Source organism: Girardinichthys multiradiatus, chromosome 17 (genome assembly GCF_021462225.1).
Source record: "Girardinichthys multiradiatus isolate DD_20200921_A chromosome 17, DD_fGirMul_XY1, whole genome shotgun sequence".
In the NCBI taxonomy this organism is placed as follows: Eukaryota; Metazoa; Chordata; class Actinopteri; order Cyprinodontiformes; family Goodeidae; genus Girardinichthys; species Girardinichthys multiradiatus.
In genome coordinates this window covers 3,650,340-3,670,825 of record NC_061809.1, presented here as the reverse complement: position 1 = coordinate 3,670,825, position 20,486 = coordinate 3,650,340, and the positions used below count along the sequence as shown (strand labels likewise).

The window sequence follows — 20,486 nt, the reverse complement described above, 5'->3', positions numbered from 1 at the left end:
AAGGAGCTGCTCCAGCGAAGCTCAGAGGTGTTTTGTGTTTGCTTTCATCTGGCTGATTCAGAGGTGTCATTTTGTAAATGCACTTTATCATATTACCTTTTTCTGCTTCAGCTGCAATTGGTCCCTCATCAGTTGACTGATACTAGGTTTAGATTTCTCTCTGAGCCGAACGCTCCAAATCAGTTTCACAGAACATTGCACAGAGTTTGGATTTTAAACTCAGAACAGTATATTTTCTGTTAACACCAATACACCTTACATAGAATTCTAGAAAAAAAGCATATCCGTTTCACTATGTTGGGTGTAACTAATCTTGGGCTGAAACAATTATTTGGATTAATCGATTATTGAAATAATCGTCAACTAATGTAGTAATCAAATAATGGTTAACTGAAGTATACAGACCTTAAAACTTGCCATTTGCTGAAAGAACAATCCACTCAGAGCAGTAATAGGCCACAATTGTGCAAAATATATAGAGTTTTTGTGCATTTGAGTTAAAAAGCCTTTTTTGTCTGTAAATATGCTCTATCCAGAACTCCTTAAGCGGTATAGTTTTAGCTTCACCTGGCTCAAATGCTGTAAAAAAAATCTATTAAACACCTTTTTATCCCATTATAAATCGATTAAGCGAAACAATTGTCGACAGATTAGTCGATTAGCAAAGAATCAGTAGTTGCAGCCCTAAACTAATCAGACATTAATTTGTTTTTTCTGGCTACTTGTGGATAATAAGTTTTCTCTACGCAAAACAAAAAATTGCTACATCAATATTTTTATATTTCATACAAGTTTAAAGGACGTGGGATAGCAGCATCATTTCCTCCTTTTATGTCTTGAGAAAAAAAATACAAATCTCCCAGCGTCCTTTGGTCTGTGCCGATGATCTTGTTGGCCATGCTGATGATCCTGGACAGCCTGTACTTTCACTAAGACTCTCATAAACAGTGTCTAAAATCATTTTGCTTACACTGTACATATTCAATTTTCTAATTAAATACATGGGCTGCATAGTTTTTTTTTTTTTATGCCATAATGCTGGCTGAAAAACATAAAGTGCTATCAATAAAGGTTCCAAGATATTTGAATTCATGAACCATGTCAACAGGATGATAATGAAAGAAAAACTGAGAAATGCTGACAGATATTGTGTTGACCAACCACTTTAGTCTTTCTTTCATTAATAAACAAATCACTCTTACACCATTCAGTGAGTTCCTCAATATGATTAAGATAGTCAGAATGTTTTGCAGAGTCATTTGCCTGCATACGACCAATGGACACCATGTCATCTGCATATTTATATAGATAGCAATTTGAATTCATAAGTTGTGTCTCATTTGTGTAAAAGGAGGACAAAACAGGAGGAATCAAGCTTCCCTGGGGTGCCACTTTATTTAAAACGACCATATCAGAGGTGATGTCACCGCTTCGTACTCTCTGTGGTCGATCTGTTAAAAACTCCATCCTTTAAATGATGCTGCTGTTAATTTTAATATCGTATAACCTTTTGACCAAGAAGTGCTTTTGCATGCAAATCAAAGCTGGAATAGAATCGATAAATAATAACCTGACATAACTCCCAGGTTGCTACTAATGTTTACCGACTATATTTATCAAGGATCAGTGTAGCATCTGTAGTACCTCTACCTGTTTATATGATTTAGGTCAAAACATCCACTCAGAGCCAGATGACAGACAATGACCCTCTCCACGCACTTGCCAAGGATACTTGTCAATGCAAGAGGTCAAAAATCATTCTACCCTGTTGCTTTGGGCCTCTTAGGGACCAGAATTGTATTTGAAATTTTCCAAAGTTTTGGAACACTTGTTTTAAAAACACTGAAATAGTTTTATAAAAACTGCTGTTAGTTGAATCATCAGGTCCAGGTGCTTTGTTGGGTTTAGGTTTTGCCAGAGTGGCTGCAACCTCTGCCTCAGAAAGGATAAATAAAGAATGATCTTTGGTGTTACTCGGAATGTCTAATCTGCTCCAACACACCTGAATTTCCTCATCAGCAGTCATTTAGCGCTGCAGAGGCCCGATAAAAAGCCATTGGTTTGGTTCAGGTGTGTTAGAGAAGGGATGCATCTAAAAGCTGCAGGGTGGTAGCTCTCCGAGACGACTTGGGCACTCCTGGTCATGACTTTAATTCTCATGACATATAAGATGGGTTGGCTTATCAAACCTTGAATGAAAGGTATTCGGGTCATTGGCAAATGACCACTGTTCTTTCCCCCATTCTGCTCATCATGACATTTAACCTTTTCCAGGCCTCCCTAGTATAACTGGTAAAGAACTGATTCTCCACCTTCTATGGTAGTTACTTTTAGTCTTTTTCAGAAATGAAATGCAAAGAAAATGTGGAAGGTATTTTAAATGTCTTGTTTATAATAACCCATCTAGGGACAAGAGCTGCAAATTAGCTCATGCTGTAAGCACAATGATGCACGAATGGGAATGCTACTTTCTCAGTTTGTCTGTTATTGTGTATCTGTCCCTATCAAATAAACTCAATAAATAAATATGCAGATTTTCTGTTTCCATCTAATGAAAACACAGCATTTAAGATGAGAATATCACATCAGACCAATAAAGAAAACATTTTTAATACAGACTTCTGGGCTTGATGAAACTGTTTTTAATACCTGCTTCAAATTGATTATTTTCAAACAGTATTTTTAATTTGACAAACGAGCCTCATTGGAATTCATGTTCTAATTTATTAAATATGACTGTACATCAGACAATGGCTCAGTTTGAGCAGTTTTTAAACAGAGAAGCAAGACTGGGATGGTTTGGACATTAAGAGGGAGGACAGAGTAAATATATAGGACGAAGGGTGTTGAAACTGGAGCTGCAAAGGCAGTGGAACAGAGAAAGACAGGCTAAAAGGATCCTACATGTAATGAAGGAGGATAAGCAGAGGGATGGTGTGACAGAGGAAGGTGCTCCAGATATTGTGAATGGAGGCAGATGATCTGGTCTCCCTGTCACTGTTTGTCTGCATTGACAGCTCAGCTCATAGGATGGCTTAGTTTTGTGTGTTGGCTCAGTTTAGTGATGCAGTGAAAAGCAGACTGCTTGTGTGGCCTCTTGATGTCACTGCTCATCTAGACAGACAGTGCATCCCAGCATCAATGCTGTACATGGGCATCCAACAGAGGATGTAACACATTATTTCTAAGCCATTAGTGCCATTAGGGTTTGTCCATATTAGTTAATTCCTTTAAATTGAGTTTCTTAGTTTTTTTTTCTTGTCTCTTATTCTTTGCGTTTGGTATGGACTCTTAAAGATGGTATTTTTCCTTAGCTTTGGTTAGTTAGATCTTTTGTGTTTCCATCCAGTTTCTCCTCTGCCCATTTTTAATGTTACTTATGTTCCCTGTTTAGATTCTCCGCTGGCTGCCCTGTATTCTGTTGATCATACTCACCTGGTCTCCATGTTATTCATCACTTGTCAGTATTTAAGCTCCCTGGTTTCTTTCTCTCGCTGCTGGATTCTACTGATGGTTACGCCCTGGTTCCTGTGTGTATCCTGTTCTGTAAGCCATTTATATATATATATATATATATATATATATATATATATAAAGACCATATATCATTTGTTCTACAATTCTTCCCTACTTTATGTTGGTCTGTCATGTAAAATCTAAAAATATCTAGAGGGGTTTACCTTGAAGGCATATTTCTTGCTGATGTGGTTGTATATATATATATATATATATATATATATATCATCTTACATTGCACAGTAATTGTATGACAAATTAAAAAAACCTTTGAAGAGTAATAAAGATTTTTCATATGTAAAAAAATATATATATTAAAACTTTGTACACTTCCAAAAGATTTAGTTAAAAATGTACTTTTGGAAAATACTTTTGTCTGGCATGTGACAAAACTTAGTAGAACTACTGATTGCTAATATTACTGCAAAGTGCTTTTTGTGTAAAACTGGCTTCATTTAGGCTTTGTGATGAGAGTTTGGTTGCTAGGATGAGCACTGAAAAACCAAGAGACTTCAACCCAGCTGTACAAGTAGCAACTTGTTTAACCCCCGTTTTCTGTTTTTCTCCTCTGTTCTTCTCTGTCACACTAACCTTGGAAGTTCCTGTAATACCGCTTTTGCAACGACTGTTTTCTTCCATTCTCACTCTTTTTTTTTAGGTATAATAAAGTTGATTTTATTTAGGATACCAAAGGTGAGGGTAAACAAAAAAAATGCACAAATGATTTTTATTTGTAAAATAACTTGACATACTGTTCCTTCCACTTCATAACTGTGCAATACTCTGTATTGGTCGGTCACATAAAATCCCAAAAATCAACAATTGTTGTACATCCCCAGACAAAGTTGCATTAGTTTTATCATTTATTTGGTTGATTTTCTTTTGGAATTTGTCTCTCCCTTTTTGAGGAAAGATTACCAGACATTAGTCAGCTGTATGTTCCATGACAGAGCATGTTACTGCAAAAAGAAGAAGAATGAGCAAATCGTTTAGCATGAAAAGGTCACAGGAGGTAGTTTGACTGGAAGACAAGGTGAGACCTAGCTTAGAAGGCAGCAGAAGTTGGAGAGAAAAGGTCAGGCAAGGACCAGAGTGGAGAATGAAACAATATGAGAAGAAAAGGCAGACCTTTGGACAGGAAGGTGACTTGGGGATGAAGAGAAGAATAGGTAGGGGCAGGACTGTCTGTGTTGTGGCCTTTCTGAAAGGTTAGCTGCCTATATAGATGGACAAAAGCGCTGGATGGCAGGTGCTCCACAGGGAGGGGAGCAGAGCACACATGCCCGCCTCCTGGATTCTGACCACAGGACGTCTTTTTTATGTGGCATTTAAAACAAAACACAATGATAGCTGCTGACATTAAACATCAGCTGGCATTTCACACACATGAAAACAAATGAGATATTGTTCAGAGATGGTTCATTCATGTAAAGCTGTGGGTGTGAAGGTGTGTTCTGCCATAACTAAGTAACTGCCGTCAGTAAACGCTGTTTCATCGTAATGCAGCAATGGGAAGAAAGTCTGTTGCTCCTGGTTTCAAGATGGAGATATATAAAAACTGTATTGAGCTTGGGTGTGTGTGGGGCATGCTGGGTAAGAGGAAAAAATCTTGGGTTGTATGCTTGAACAGTAGAGGAAACATGAGTTTAAAATTTGATTTTCACACACTCATGCTATATTTATGGCTTTTTAAATGCTGCATCACTCACTGTTCTTTAGAACAAAAAACTAAAAGTGTACTTTCTTTAGCTGATTTCTTCACGTACATATCTTAGTTGAATTTGAATGGCTTTGACATTTGATGTTGTTGGTACTTGAAGGATGTTTGCATTGTTTCAGTTGAGTCTGTTTGATTCAGAGCAAAATCTTGAACATAGTTCATAGTGAGTGGACTGGAAAAGCTTTAACTTCACAGGATGGATAAATACACTTACTGACCAGTTTATTAGATACAGCTTGCTAGTACTCGCTTTCTGTATTCAGAGTTTCCATATTGCCATGATAGCATTACACATATGCTGCAGAATTATTGGCTGAACATCCATGATGTGAAGGTGCTTTATTGGACTGGCATGTTCCAGAAACCTGTTTGAGATAATTAGAGCTTTGTGAAATGGAGCATTATCCTGCTTGAAGCAGCCATCAGAAGATGGACTGCTTCCAGCAGATTGGGACAGTTGATGTATTGGGTTTATTTTGGAAGGTACTATATCTTGGATCTCTGCTCCAACTTTTTAATCAGGAACATAATGCTTAGGTTCAGCGTCACACACGGCTCCAGGTGTGTATATGTGTTTGGTGATGCTGAGGTTTGAGAAAATTGCATTTCAGTTTAAATATGAACAAATATATTGTGAATTTAATTTTAGTGTCTTCTCCTCAGCTGTAAGACATTCTTATTGGTTTTGCTTTTTAAATGTCATTTGTTTCTGTTATATTGCCTGTCAATGCATGACGCTGGGGCTGGTTCTCTGGTTTTCTTTCCTGGATCACTGTTGGTGGGAGCACTGCATACCAGTACAATCCCACAATAGCTTGCAGACCTGGCAGTCCAGTAATCAGCATATGGCCTATTACAGATGAAATATGTCCTATTTAGTAACAGTCGATTTTTGCCAGGCATAGGAGCACCTACCAGATAATTTAAATATTGTGACAAAGTTCAGTGTTTTTTTTCACTCATTTAAGAAAGTGAAACTCATATATTATATATATTCATTGAGGGATGTTATGAATCAAGGGGAAAGCAAAATTTTACAAAACATTAAGCAAGAACAACAATTAGGAAAATGTGCAGAGTGGTCCGTGAACTGAATTTGTGAAATAGTATAGATTATGAATAAAAAACGTGTTAAATCAGTGTTAAAATTATATACAAAAATCACTGTTGCAAAATAAGGGACTAACTTCACTCAGGTCAAGCTTTCATCCAACTTTATCATTGCCTGTGAGGTTTTCAGGGTTGATAACAAGCCTCCTGTGTTTGTAAAAAGAACGAGGGAGTCAGCAGTTTTCCCGCGATGCAGCATCTGACCAATAGAAACAGAAGCGAAAGATGAAGAAAACAAAACCCAAAAACACTTTCTCACATTCCAGCCATTATAAGCTGATGATGGCAATCAAAACAGAGTAAAGCTAAGAACACGACTGTAACAGACAGGATGAAAGAGAGGGACTAGGAGGACAGGAACCTTTTCATATTGACAGAGGCAGAGCTGAAGGAAAATGTTCTGCTGTCCTCACTCACACTGCACAGGCTGCTCTGGACTGCTCGGATGCAGACTGCTCGGATGCAGACTGGGACAGATGATATATTGGGTTTATTTTGGAAGGTGCTGTATCTTGGATCCCCACTCTCTCTAATCGGAACATAATGCTTAAATTTAGGGTCACACAAGGCTCCAGGTGTGTATTTGTGTGTGGTGATGCTGAGGCTTGCTGCAGTGATGCTATGCTTTACAGTGTCTGCAGAAAGCTAAAATATCTTCACTACTGAGTCTTGTTGCAAATGTTGTTCTGCTTTCAGCTTAAACTAATGTGTCTTTTTACTACGAGTTATATGGTTACTTTATGAGGTTTTAAACATTTTCATTATAGTGACATGTTCTAACATTGATGTTTTGCCATTTTCTCTGTTTTCCTTCAGTCACAATGAAAGAAAGGTGACCTGCAAGCACCCAATATCAGGCATCCCATCACAAGACAACTGCATCTTTGTTGTAAATGAACAGTAAGTCTCTATATGTGTATTCATGAAACACCCAGACATTGTTGTATATCTTTCAGTGCTGCTCTAGACTAAAATATCCAAAGCAAACTAATGGACTGATTCATTTTGTAGACAACTGTTGCATTTGTGGTGTGCAGCTGTGCACCATAAATGCACTGTGTTTTATTAAGACTGAACTTTTGTTTGCCTGTGCAAAGTCCCCAGAAGTCAGACAAGGCTTGACTCGGTTCCAGTTACCATCATTAACTTAGTAACAGGATTGTTTAAAGACAGGACAACTTCTGTTATTTTATATTCAAATCACCAAAAAAATGCTTTTGGCTTCAAGTCATCAGGCTTTTGTAAGATTCACCTAGAACTCTCACTGCAAAGTTGAATGCATCATCACCTGTTACAAAAAAAACAGGTGAAAAGTAGCTAATAAGTTAGATAATGTTAGCTTTAAAAAAATGACAGAAAGCATAGAACAATGGTCATAATGGGGAAGGTGCTGAGTTTATAGGGAATATGTGTGGTGGAGAAAGGTGACGTTGCTTCACTCTGGGCCACATTAACAACAGCTTACAATTAAATTATCCCTAAGAGTTAAACTAATAACAAGCGCTAGTGAACTATTCTTTCATAAGTTATATGTTAACCTGTTTACATTCTCAGGGCTCCACAGCGCCTTGCAAAAAACTTTGCTTGTCTTGAGCCTTTTCCTGTTTATTGCATTCTTACTGCAAATTTAAGTTTATGGTATTGGGATCTTATTATATAGACCCAAACAGCTGCTAAAAGTTGTAAAGTGGAATAAAATGTATGATTTATTTTCAAATGTTTTTTACAGGTAAAAATATGAAAATGTTTAATAAATATGTTTTCAGCCCCATGTCCTGATACCCCTAAGTAAAATCCAGTAAAAGTGCCCGTGTGTGTACTTTTATCTGAGTATAAATGCAGGCTTCAAAGACCACAGAGAACATTGGTGAACAAATAGCTTCATGAAGACCAAGGGACAGCTCAGACAGGTCAGTGAGATAGTTGTAAATATGTTTAAAGCAGTGTTAGGTTTTAAAACAATATTCCAAGTATTAAACCTCCCACTGAGCTTGTTAAATTAATCATCTGAGCATGGACAGAGGATGGACCAACTGCAGACCTATCAAGACACAGCAACATCCACCTAAACTGATAGACTGGGCAAGAAGAGCATTAATCAGAGAAGCATGGGAACTCTGGAGAAGCTGCAGAGATCCACAGCTCACATGGGAGAATCTGTTGACAGCCCAAATTTTAGCTGCACACTCCACAAATCCGACCTTTACCAAGGAGTTGCAAGAACAAAGCATTTGCTAAATAAAAGTCATAAGCTCTGTTTGCGGTAGGCCACAAGTCCCGTAGGATTAAGTTGTGCCTCACCCCAGTCTCACGGAGTATAAATTATGCTGAGAAGGGATGATTGGCTACCAAATAGTGCTTTTTCTTAAGCCATTTAGGAACCAGTGAGGACCAGAGCTTAAAGGGCTGCGCCTTTACTCGTAGAATCTGGGGTAATGGTACGTAAACAATTATTAATAGGCGAAGCCTAATTTTTTATAGGATTCACCCTTTAAGGCTTTCACTAGTGGGTGAAAGGCAAAGCAGGATGTAGTCTATGTCTCTCTGGGTCTGTCCGGACCACAAATATAAGGCATCTCGTAGAGAACAACTTCAAACTCAGCCTTTGGCATACTTAATTATGTGCTCAGAGGCGCTTTGTGCAGCTGAACAACAAAGAGGAAAGATAATCTCTGGTCAGAGCAGAGATGGCAGACCTGCTGCTATGAACAGTGATGACCATTGTCACAAACTATAACAGCCTAATGGTGCGTTCACACCAAACGCGATTTCTGCGAATGTTTCGCCTCATTTGTGTGCTTTTGCCCGCTTCACATTCCGCGTGAACTCCGCGTTGGCATTCGGCAACAAGCGGCAACGCTTCGCCGCGTCATCAAATAGGAGGAGCTTCCATCTGCTGCTTGCTGGTTTCAACAGAACATGCTGGACATGGATTTCACGGATAATTACGGTGTTTTACCTGTGGAGAGCCGAAAAACGCTGCCGACATTAATGTCCCTGGGTTCACCAGATTCTTCAGGGACGGGAACAGTTCGGAGATTACCACCACCTACTCCAGGAGCTGCGTCTGGATGACGGTCGATTTCAGCGGTACTTCCGTCTATCCACGACCCAGTTCGAAGATCTGCTGCCCCTTGTTGGGAGACGAATCGGCCTCCGGGACGCCAACTACCGGCGACCGCAGTGAAGCCAGCCCGAAGCCGGACACCGGACACTCAAGCTCCGCGGAGCCAGCGGCATCCAGCCCACGGCTGATCCGAGTCAGGCACCCAGATTTTGACTAGCTGCTCTCTGTTGCTCTCTCTTCTGACGTGCGGTGGTTCACTAGGGACCGTCAATAAGTTTCCGTACCAAACAATCGTGGAAAATCTGAGTGCCTGAATCGGATCAACCGTGAGCTAGATGCTGCTAACTCCGCGGAGCTTGAACATCCAACTTCAAACTAACTTCACCGCGGTTTACCGGCGCTGTATCCCCGCTGCTGAACACCTGTCCATCTGTCTTCGGTGAGTAAATAAATCTCAGCTCAGTAAAAAAAACAGTCGATTTTTAATGTCCACATTTCCTAAATATAAGATATTTGTGCCTAAACATAACCAGGCCAGGTCCTTTCTGTACTTGTCTCGGTAAAAGTAATTAGTTGAGTCATACAACTCTGGCTTGCCGCACACCACCACTATGATCTGGTCCTACATCATTGACAACTGCTTCTTCTCCGCTTTGGTCCTTCACCCTACGTCACAGCCACATCCAGTCCCTGATTGGTTGACGCGACGTGAATTTAGGAAAAAGTTCAGATTTTTCAACTCGTCCATCGCGCCGCTCCGCTCCCGCTTCGGTTGCCGCGCCCTCCGCGTCCTTCGCACCGCTCCGCTCCTGAACGCGCCTCTACATAGGGATAACATGTAAATTGGCCGCTCCTTTCGCAGAAATCTCGTTTGGTGTGAACGCACCTTAACAATCAACAGACCAGGTCAACAACTCTTCAGTAGGAGCTTAGAACAAAGAAACCAAATCAGCAGCTGAATTATGCATGATGATGCAGCGTCACAACCCCTGCGTGTCTAAAGCACCACATCCATCCATCATCTATACCCGCTAATCCTTGCAGGGTTGCAGGGGATCTGGTGCCTATTTTCAGCAGTCATTGGGCGCAAGGCAGGGTACACACAACAGAACTACCACTTGCACTGTGGATCCTCCACTGTGGTGAACAGGTCCAATGCTGTTGTGCCAGATATGAGGCATTAGGTCAAGATGGAGGATCCAGTCCCTGGACATGATGTCTGATCCTCTGTTAAGGACACCGGGGATGTACGCTGCTCTGAAGGAGAGAGATACGTGCACACACAGCAGAAGATAAAAAAGTACCCAAAGTTCATGCCCATAGGTGAGGGTAGGAATATAGACTGTCCGGTAAATCGAGAGCTTCGCTTTCCAACTCAGCTCTCTCTTCACCACAATGGAGCGGCACAGCAGTGTCCTCATCACTGCGGTGGCCACACTCATCCGTCTGTTGATCTCCCGCTACATTCTCCACTCACTCGTGAGCAAGACCCCAAGATACTTGAACTCCACTTACATGATACTCCACTTAAGGCTAGAGCTCCCCCCTCCAACTTGAAGATGGCAAGCTACCCTTTTCCGGTTGAGAACCATGGCCTCATCCCAGCCACTTCACACTCAGCTGCAAACTGCCTCAGTGCATGCTGTAGGTCTTTCCCAGAGGGGGCCAGGAGGACTACGTCATCTGCAAAATGAAAAGACGAAATCAACTGGTCACCAACCAGACCATTGGACATTGGCCATTGGCTGTGCCTAGAAATTCTGTCCATGAAAATTATGAACAGGACCAGTGACAAATGGCAGCCCAGCCAGAGTCCAAAATGCACAAGGAACAGGTCCTACTTAGTGCCAGCAATGCCGACCAAACCCCTGTTTTGCTTGTACAATGACCGGATGACCCCTAAAAAAAGGGCCCCTAACTCTGTACTCCTGGAGCATCCCCCACATGGTGCACCACAAGGGACACTGTGGAATGCCTTCTACAGGTCAATAGAACACATGTGGGCCAGTTGGGCGAACTCCCATGAACCCTCAAGCACCCTGTAGAGGGTGTAGAGCTGGTTCAGTGTTCCACAGCCTGGAGGAAGACCAGACTGCTCCTCTTGAAGCTGAGGTTCGACTATTGGCTGGACTCTCCGCTACAACACCTAGCCTTACCAGGGGGGCTGAGAGGAATGTGATCCCCCTGAATTTGGACACACCCTCCGATGGGTTGTTGGTTCCCCTTCTTGCCAGAGGCCCTGTCCCCGACAGTCACGCAATGTTCAAGAGGCTTCTAAGCTACGACAACCCCACAAACATCCAGAGACTTGAGGTACTCAGGACAGAACTCATCCACCCCCGAAGCCTTACCACCGCAGAGCTTTTTGACCACCTCGGTGACTTCAGCCTGGGTGATGAACGAGTCCAACCCTGAGTTCCCAGTCTCTGTTTTCAAGTGATTAGCTTTAACTTACGATCAGGCCATTCTGAGTCAGCATTCAGGTTTTATCGCTAACTTAAGCCTGAGTTATGCTGCTCTGCTTCCACCTATTCCTGTGCGCAAACCTCCACCAGACTCAGCTCTCTGGTTGGCTCCACGGTTGCTCTGAAATAAGCCCAGTTCGAGGCGTTCAGTGTAACTTTTCGGATAGTTATTGAGGAAGGCCGACGGCTCCGGACTAAACAGCCGTCCTGAACTTCATGAGGATGGACAGTGTGCCAGTCCGCCGGTGCCTGTGCGTGTATTTGCGCAGTCGCGGTGCTACCTGTGGGTGCAAATAAAAAAATTTTGTTTTTTTCTTTTAACTCATTGCCAGCTTAGGTGAAGCTGGCAGTGATTATATGGAACACAATAGAAAGAAATCAGACTGTTTTTAGATAAAAATGTGAAATCCCATGCCATTTTGTGGCTTAAGTGCTTCTTTTTAAGACTTCTAAGTTTTGCCTTTTAAGAGATCCGGGACTATTCAGAAAACATCGGGGGTTTCAGCCCCGAAAGCCAAGTTCTAACGACGCGCCTGGCCACATATGGTCAAAGCTCTCCCGGAGGTGGGAGTTGAATACATCCCTGGCCGAGGGCTCCATCAGACTATCCCAGCAGACCCTCTCTATACGCTTGGGCCTGCCAATTCTGTTCGGCTTCCTCCTCTTCCAGCAGATCCAACTCACCACCAAGTGGAGATCGGTGGACAGCTCAGCCCGTCGCTTTACCCGAGTGTCCAAGACATGCGGGCGAACTACAAAATCGATCATCAATTTCCTGCTTGGGGTGTCCAGATGCCAAGTACACTAATGAACACGCTTATGCTTAAACATGGCGTTCATTATGGACAATCTGTGACTGGCACAGAAGTCCAGTGATGAAACACCACTAGGGTTCAGGTTGGGGAGGCCATTCCTCCCAATCACACCTATCCAGGTGTCACTGTCGTTTGCCACATGGGTGTTGAAGTTCCTCAGCAGAATGACGGAGTTCCCGAGAGGGGCACTGTCCAGCACCCCAACAGGGGTACCAAGAAGGCAGGGTACTCTGCACCACTGCTCGGCCCATGGGTTGAAACAACAGTCAGAGACCTCTCTCTGACCCAAAGGCCCAGGGATGCAACCCTCTCATCCACCAGGGTAAAAACCCCAACACGAGACGGCTGAGCTGGGTGGTGACAATCAAATCCACCCCAGCCCACCGCCTCTGCCTGCTGGCCACTCCAGAGTAGGAGAGAGTCCAACCTCTCTAGGAATTAGGTTCCAGAGGGGAGCCCGACAATTTCTAGCTAATATCTCTTGACCTCCCGCACAAGCTCAGGGTCCTAGCCCCCCAGGGAAGTTGCATTCCACGTTCCAGTTTAACTATCCAAAGATAGGATCATTGAGGTTTGCACCTTTGTCCGCTGCCCAATCCTCTTTGCACTGGTCCCTCATGGTTTCCCCATGCAGTTGGTGGGCCCACTGGGGATGGCCTTCTGTATCTCATTCGGGCTTGGCAATACAAAGTTTTTTTACGATAATAGTTAGTTACATTAATTTATAAATAAGATTTGAGCAGCTCTATAATTATTTATAGTGCTGTGAAAAAGTATTTGAGTTTCTACAGATTGCATCTTAAATGTATCAGATCCTCGAACAAATCTTGAATGTCAGACAAACCAAATATTGGAAATACAATGAGGATGTTTGTATTATTTAATATAAACAACATTCAGTCATTCAAGTGTTGTCCTGTGAATACCAGACCAATATGGTGTTGGTATTAGGACAATAGATAAAAGGGTGAATCAAGAACTGGCATTACTGAACAGCGAACTCTGTACACATACGGAATAGAAGCACACAATTTCTTAAAATTTAAGAAATTCATATTTTTCCTATTAACAAAAATAATTCGACTGAAAGTTGAACAGATTTCAATAAACAGACTCTTTACTATACTAGAACATTTCAGCCAAAACTGCCAAGCAGAATAAATGAATAAATAAATTAATGAACAACAAATAAAGGAATCAATAAAAAAACATGGTTAAAACAATGTCTAAATAAATAATGCAATATTACCATTCAGTGTTACCTATGTGTGAGAACCAAGGTTTATCTTGATTATCTGATTCAGTAGAGGGAGCAGCCCAAGATCCAACCTGACACAAAAACTGGCACTCAGTAACACGTTCCCACCCTCATACGTATACATAAAAACACTCACACCCACACACCCAATATAAAGACACACAACAATGGACGCTGTACAGTCACTTGCACTCCTCATATATACTCATACATACTTCCAGGTCCAGGTACCAATACCCCAGAGGGGCAACCTCTGGATCTGAGATCCGTCAGGAACCAGGACCAAAACAACCCACCCTAGAAGAAAAGCTACACTGACCCCAACATTCAAACAACTCCCAGAACACATAAGACATTAGACACCCAGGTTGACTTTGCCACACCCTCTCCCAGAGACCCTCCGGCCCACCAGCAGGATGCACTCCCTGAAGGAGAAGGCACCTGCAATGAGAAGGTAGCTCCCCACCAGTTTAGGTGTTCCCTAGGCCCAGCAATGCGGTGTTAAGGTTAGTATAGCGAAGGACCCCGGAATGCAGACGAGCAGGCAGCATGACGTGAATGAAATTATTTAATTAACAAAAACTGACTATTGAGGGTGACGGCAAAAACAGACATGGGCAGGCTAGCAAAACAGGCTTTGCATGATCAAAAAGGATAGACATGAACAGGGACAGGGATCCAAAAAACAAGACATGAGCATGATCGAGACAAGACATGAACATGATCCAGAAAATGTTTCCGTGCCGAATGACAGAACAGGTGTGTATTTATGGAGTGTGACCAAGTGAAACAAGAAGACAGATTCACTAGGTGCAGGTGAACCGAATAAAGTTGATTGACAGGACAAAACGTGGCTTGAGCAGAACGGAAATCCAAGGATGCAAACTAATAGAAATACAACTAGAAAAACACGAGACTAAATCATAACCAGGAAAATTATAAACAGAAGAATAATTCAAAATCTTAACCGGCCCAAAACCCCAGCGACATACCCACCAGGAGCCAAGACCAGCCAGGAACCTAGCCCGAGTGCAACATACCCCGGGAACTCCGAGCCCACCCCAGACCTACCCAGTAGAAGCATGGCCACCTGGCCAGTAAACTATGTCTGATGGCACTGGCCCCCAAAAGCATTGCATGCAGTCACCAGATGTCATCCCCAAGAGCCATCAAAGCCCCACCACAGTGGTGGCCACAGCCCCTGGCGACAAACCACCCAGCAACCCAACCCAAACCCAGGGACAACGCAGTTGCCATAAACCAAGAACCCACCCCCACCCCCCCCCACCCCCCATTATTAGCAATAATGTCCCACAAGACGAAACCAAAGGTCCCCCACCCCCGCTAGGTGATGGGGCTGATCAATGGAGCCCAGAGAGATTGATCTGATGTGGAGGCAGAGCGTGTCTCTCGGCTAATAAAATCCAACAAAAGGTCTCTATACTGGTTAATGCTAAGAACATTTTGATTTTTCCAATTTTTTTCCAGTTTTCTTTGCAAAACACAAGGCAGTGAAAACCATGTGAACTGAATTTGTCTCCATGATCCATCATCTAAGTTGTCCAACAAGCCAACTGAGAGGGAAGGTGAAATATCACATCTCAGACACATGTCACATATCCGGCACCAGAACCTCTGAACGGGTGTGAATAACCATAGTGCATGGATGTTATTGTCAGGTATATGGCCTGTGCACTGTAAGCAAGTACTAGATGGTGCAAAATCCATCCTGAACATCCTGCTATTAGGGAAATGTATAATATTTTTAACCACTTTATGAAAAAGTTTCCAAAAACAATTGTATTCATGTTGCAAACAAGAATTTCCAGTAAACTCTGTCAAATGCCTTTCTGCATCTAGAGACAATATATTAGTTTAATTTTACTGTAGGAATAGTCTATTATAATAATTAATCTGTGTGAGCTTGTGGATCAATGCCGCCTTTTTATAAATCCAGTTTGGTCAGAATGTATTATGAGAAGAATTGCCTTTTCTAGTCTTTTTGCGAGGGCTTTACAGAATATTTTAAGGTCAATGTTAATTAGGGATATGGGCCCCTGGACACTCTACAGTTTGCTTATCGGACAAATAGGTGGGCAAATGAATGCAGTCATTTTGGGACTGCACTTCATCCTGCTCCACCTCAACCACCCTGGGGCATTTTCCAGTTTCCTCTTGGTGTACTTGAGCTTGGCCTTCAACACCAACCCAGACATCCTCCACGAGAAGTTCACCCAGCTCACAGTGCCGACATCCACCTGTCAGTGGATCACCAGCTTCCTGATTAACCAGCCGCAGCATGTGAGAGTAGGGAGCATCTTCTTCCACATAAGAACCATCAACACTGGCTCCCTCCAGGGTGTGTTGTCTCCCCACTCCTCTCTCTGCACATATGAATGCACCTCAGCAGACCCATCATTGAAACCCCTCAAGATTGCAGATAACACCACTATTATTAGTCTGATCCAGGACAATGATGAGTCTACATACAGACAGGAGGTGGGTCAGCTGGTCTACTGGTGCGGTCAGAACCACCTGGAGCTTAACCCGCTCAAGACGGTATAGATGCGGTGGGCTTCCAGAGAACACACCCCATACTGCCTCCCCTCTATCCTCAACAACACTGTGTCTGCTGTGGACCTCTTTTAGGTCCTAGGAACCACCCTTTCTCTGGACCTGAGATGGTCTTCACACATAGACACTGTTTGGAGGAAGGCCTAGCAGAGACTATACCCTGCAGGTCTTTAAAGTACAACCTTCCACAGGAGTTGCTGGCCATCTTCTACACTGCCATTATTCAGTGTGTAATGTGCATATGTGTCACTGTGGTTTGGGTCATCCGCAAAACAGGACAGATCCAAACTACAACAAACAATTTGGTCTGCAGAGGATCATCACGGATCAGCCCTGATGATCCTCTCTGCAGGTTAGAAGTTGTACAGACAGAATGTTCTATTTCTGTGTTTTGCTGTTATCACAAACAAAACTCAAACCATGCTACTCTTATTTGTACTTTTGTGTTGTGCAAAAAATCCAACTTATTGCTCCAGCCAAGGTAACACTTTTGTCTTTGCTTTTGACCTCCCTACCTGAAATTCTGGTTATCTTTTGTTTGTTTTGTTGTATCTTTTAAATAATAAGCTTAATCTCAATGTCAGTAAAATGACCCACTGCCGGATGTGATCCTTTAAGTGCTACAACACAGTTTCAAAGCAAATATATACTTTTCCTCTCTAAAGAATAACCAGAAAAATAAAATACAAAATTAGAAAGATTATGCCAGAAGCGAAATTTGACACCTAAGTAACAAAAAAACTGGAATAAATCCCTGCAATTACATGCTCCACCTCCAAAACAAGTGTTTTCGTCTATGAGCCGCCATGCAGCCCTGATTATCCCCCCACCCCCACTGCTACACACACAGAAACATTACCAACACCTTTAATCCTAATTGCTAACAAGTTCACTGTGGGAACAGTTTTCTCCCTCAGTTTCTGAAACACTCATTATTTTCCCAAATACACACACACCTATTTCATCTCCCATCCAAATTATCTCCTTGCTCTTACCTCTGCTTGTTCAGGGTAGCGCTGTGCCTCTCTGTGGATTTGTAAGTTATGTAAATCAGTTGTGTGATTTATATTTTTAACCCTGTTGAGCAGAATGTAGGTGAAAAGGTCATGAGTTTAGAAAGGTGTTTAATTGCTGTTGGCCCATTAATGAGAATTTCAGCTTGTTCAGCCACACAACGTGCTTGAAGAAGAAGGGCTAATGGGTTCCAATGTTTGCTTTCCCTGTGGTTTGCTGGATTGCTGCTTATCAAACCTGCATTTTTTCAAGCCTTGGTGTTTGTGACATAAAAGTTTGTAAAGACACATAAGTTATAAGTATGAAAAACAAAACGTAAACCACACAGAATGTGTATGGCTAAACCTAATGAGGGTTGACTGTTGAGGGGAGTTTGAAAACAATTTATACATGTTTTGGTTAGCGATAGCCACATTACAGTTGAGTTTTTATCCCAGATACAACCAGGGACATTTAAGATTAGACATGTGACTAAGTCCCAGTATGGTACTTCATAGAAATACATGCCATGTATATGCTTGAAAACTCAGTAGCTTTGAACAGCATGAAATAATGCACTAAATGCAGTTTCTGTTCGTTTTATACAGCAACAGAAATTTTGTCCCAGCAGATGTTTCGTAAAATCTCCTAACATACAGTACTGTCAAAGGTTTCATCAAAGAGGTTTTCACATCAGACAAAGATGGCCAGATTAAGCATTAAATGCCATTTTTAAATGTGGATTTTTTTATTTATTATGGTATCTAAGCCCACTTGTCCCCAATGCAAAAATATAGAATATATCTGACATCTTTCAGTCTGTAAAGGGTTACAAGCCATTTCTAAAGCTTTAGGACTTTACAGAACCACAGTGAGAACCATTATCCACAATATGAGAAAACAACAGTGCTTAACCTTCCCAAGAGTGGTCGGCCTACCAAAATTACTTCAAGAGCTCATCAACGACTCATACAGGATGGCACAGAGGAACCCAGAACGGTATCTAAAGAGCTGCAGACCTCACCTGCTTTAGTTAAGGTCAGAGTTCTTAAAAAGAAGACAGACAGGGTAGCAATGGCATCAGTTTTGCTGGATTACTTGCTGTTATAGATATAGATGTTATTGGGGGTAATTATCTTTTCACACAGGGCCAGGTTGGTTTGGATAGATTTGGTAATTTTGATAGAAGTGAGTACCATTACCTCTTTCACAGTAAACACCATTGTAAAGGGTGAAAAAGTCTTAGATTGTTAGTGAAAAAAATCCAGGTTCATTAGATCAACTAAATGTGCACAGCCTATAATACAGTTTTGCAGGTCAAATTTGGCCATGAAAATTATGGCCAGAAGTTCTTAAACTGGCATACACAAAGAAGATTAGGTTTTTCTGTCCAGGGCAGTTTTTCCTCAATGCTGCACTTCATAACCCACTGTCCTGTATGTTTTAAATGTGCCTCTGTTCCACAGTGGCAGTATTTAGGTGAGGCCCAGATCAGGTTTGAAGACGATTGCTTTTCTCATCACATTTGTTCAGTACACATTTGTATATCTCTGATTTATTAATATCTGTACATATATTTTTGTTCAGTTTTATAGTAGATTTAATTCTTGATTCTAAGAGAATTAATCCTAGAGTTTTACAGGCTAATTATGAGTCTTTCAGACACCAGCTTTTTCCTTCTTTCCACGTCCACATCTGTCCTTAACTATTAAAAGACCTTCCATTTATGTGTACAACTGACAATCCAAGCAATATGATGGACCAAGCTGGAAAAACACAGACTGACATAAATTATGTAGGAAAGTAAAAGATCGGTGCTGCAGCATGTCTGGCCAATGGAAAGTTCAGGTCATGTCTGGAAAATCCAGTAGAGGATTAGCATCACTTAAAATGAAGGATAACTTAAACACTGCTTTTTATGAGAAATCATTTTGTGTTAAAATTATTCTCATTTCTGTCATCATTGCAAGTAGTCACATATAGACTTCAAATGATTTTTGTAAATCTCTTCCTCCTTATCCAATCTCCAGTGTGAATAGTGGAACGTTTGGTTATCATGACACAGAAGCACTCGCCAGGTAATGATTCTTTAACTGAGTAAAGGTGCTACTGTAGCTCCAGCTTCTTTAATAGCCTTGATGTTTTAAAAATCTTTCTTGCTGCTAACAATAATTTGCAACTTGCAGCAGGTGCCATATTTTAATGCTAAACACTTTTAAAGACCCTTCGCATTGGCTCACAAACTAACCCATCAGATAGGAAGACATGCAGAAGCATCTGTGAACATATGACTAGGAAAACATTTTAGTCAGACTAAGATCAAAAACGTTTGTGTTTAAGAAAATGCAACCATGGGCTTTATTATCCTTATATTAATCACCTCTTTACATTGTTTCAAATGAGCCAAACTTTCTAGCATTTTTTAAAGTGCTCTTTTGCAGTAGTAACTGCAAGCTGTCAAAGTCCTGAAGTAGCAAAGTGGTCCCAGACCATCACACTGCCACAACCATGTTTGACTGTTAGTGTGATGGTCCATGTCTGAAATGCTGTGTCAGTTCTAGGTCAGATGTAACATGATGCACGCCCTCCAAAAAGGTACACACCTGTCTCAGTCTACAGAATATTTTCCCAAAAGTCTTGGGGATTTTTTAGGTAAAAATGAATTGGGCCTTTATGTCCTTTTGGGTCAGCAGTGGCTCTAGCCACTGTTGTCCAATGGAAGCCATTTTTGCCCACTCTTTCTTTCTTAATCCACAGATCTAGATGTCAACACATGTGCAGCTGCCATATTTAGGTTTTTGGTAAACCATATATTATGTGATGTCTTATAGAAGCATATATCTGAGTCATCACTCTGAGAATAATAACTGGGATTCAGGCACCATCTTCTTCCTCCACTTTCCACATTTCTGGTTTCCTTATCTCTGTTGACAGCTTACCCCTCGCCTTCATCCTCTTGCTTTAAATG

The 20,486-nt window shown here is 41.7% G+C and overlaps 1 protein-coding gene across 12 annotated transcripts in view; it reads left to right on the top strand.

The window, feature by feature from the left end:
• The window catches only part of LOC124882911 (pleckstrin homology domain-containing family A member 5-like), a 171,395-nt gene that overhangs the window by 69,098 nt on the left and 81,811 nt on the right, over positions 1-20,486 (top strand). For 10 of the 12 annotated variants that reach the window (XM_047389580.1, XM_047389577.1, XM_047389576.1 and 7 more), the window contains exons 4-5: positions 7,163-7,246; positions 19,549-19,596. In XM_047389580.1, the coding sequence (XP_047245536.1) occupies positions 7,163-7,246; positions 19,549-19,596 (132 nt within the window). The remainder of the gene's footprint in view (positions 1-7,162; positions 7,247-19,548; positions 19,597-20,486) is intronic. The other 2 variants (XM_047389575.1, XM_047389581.1) reach the window with 1 other exon arrangement.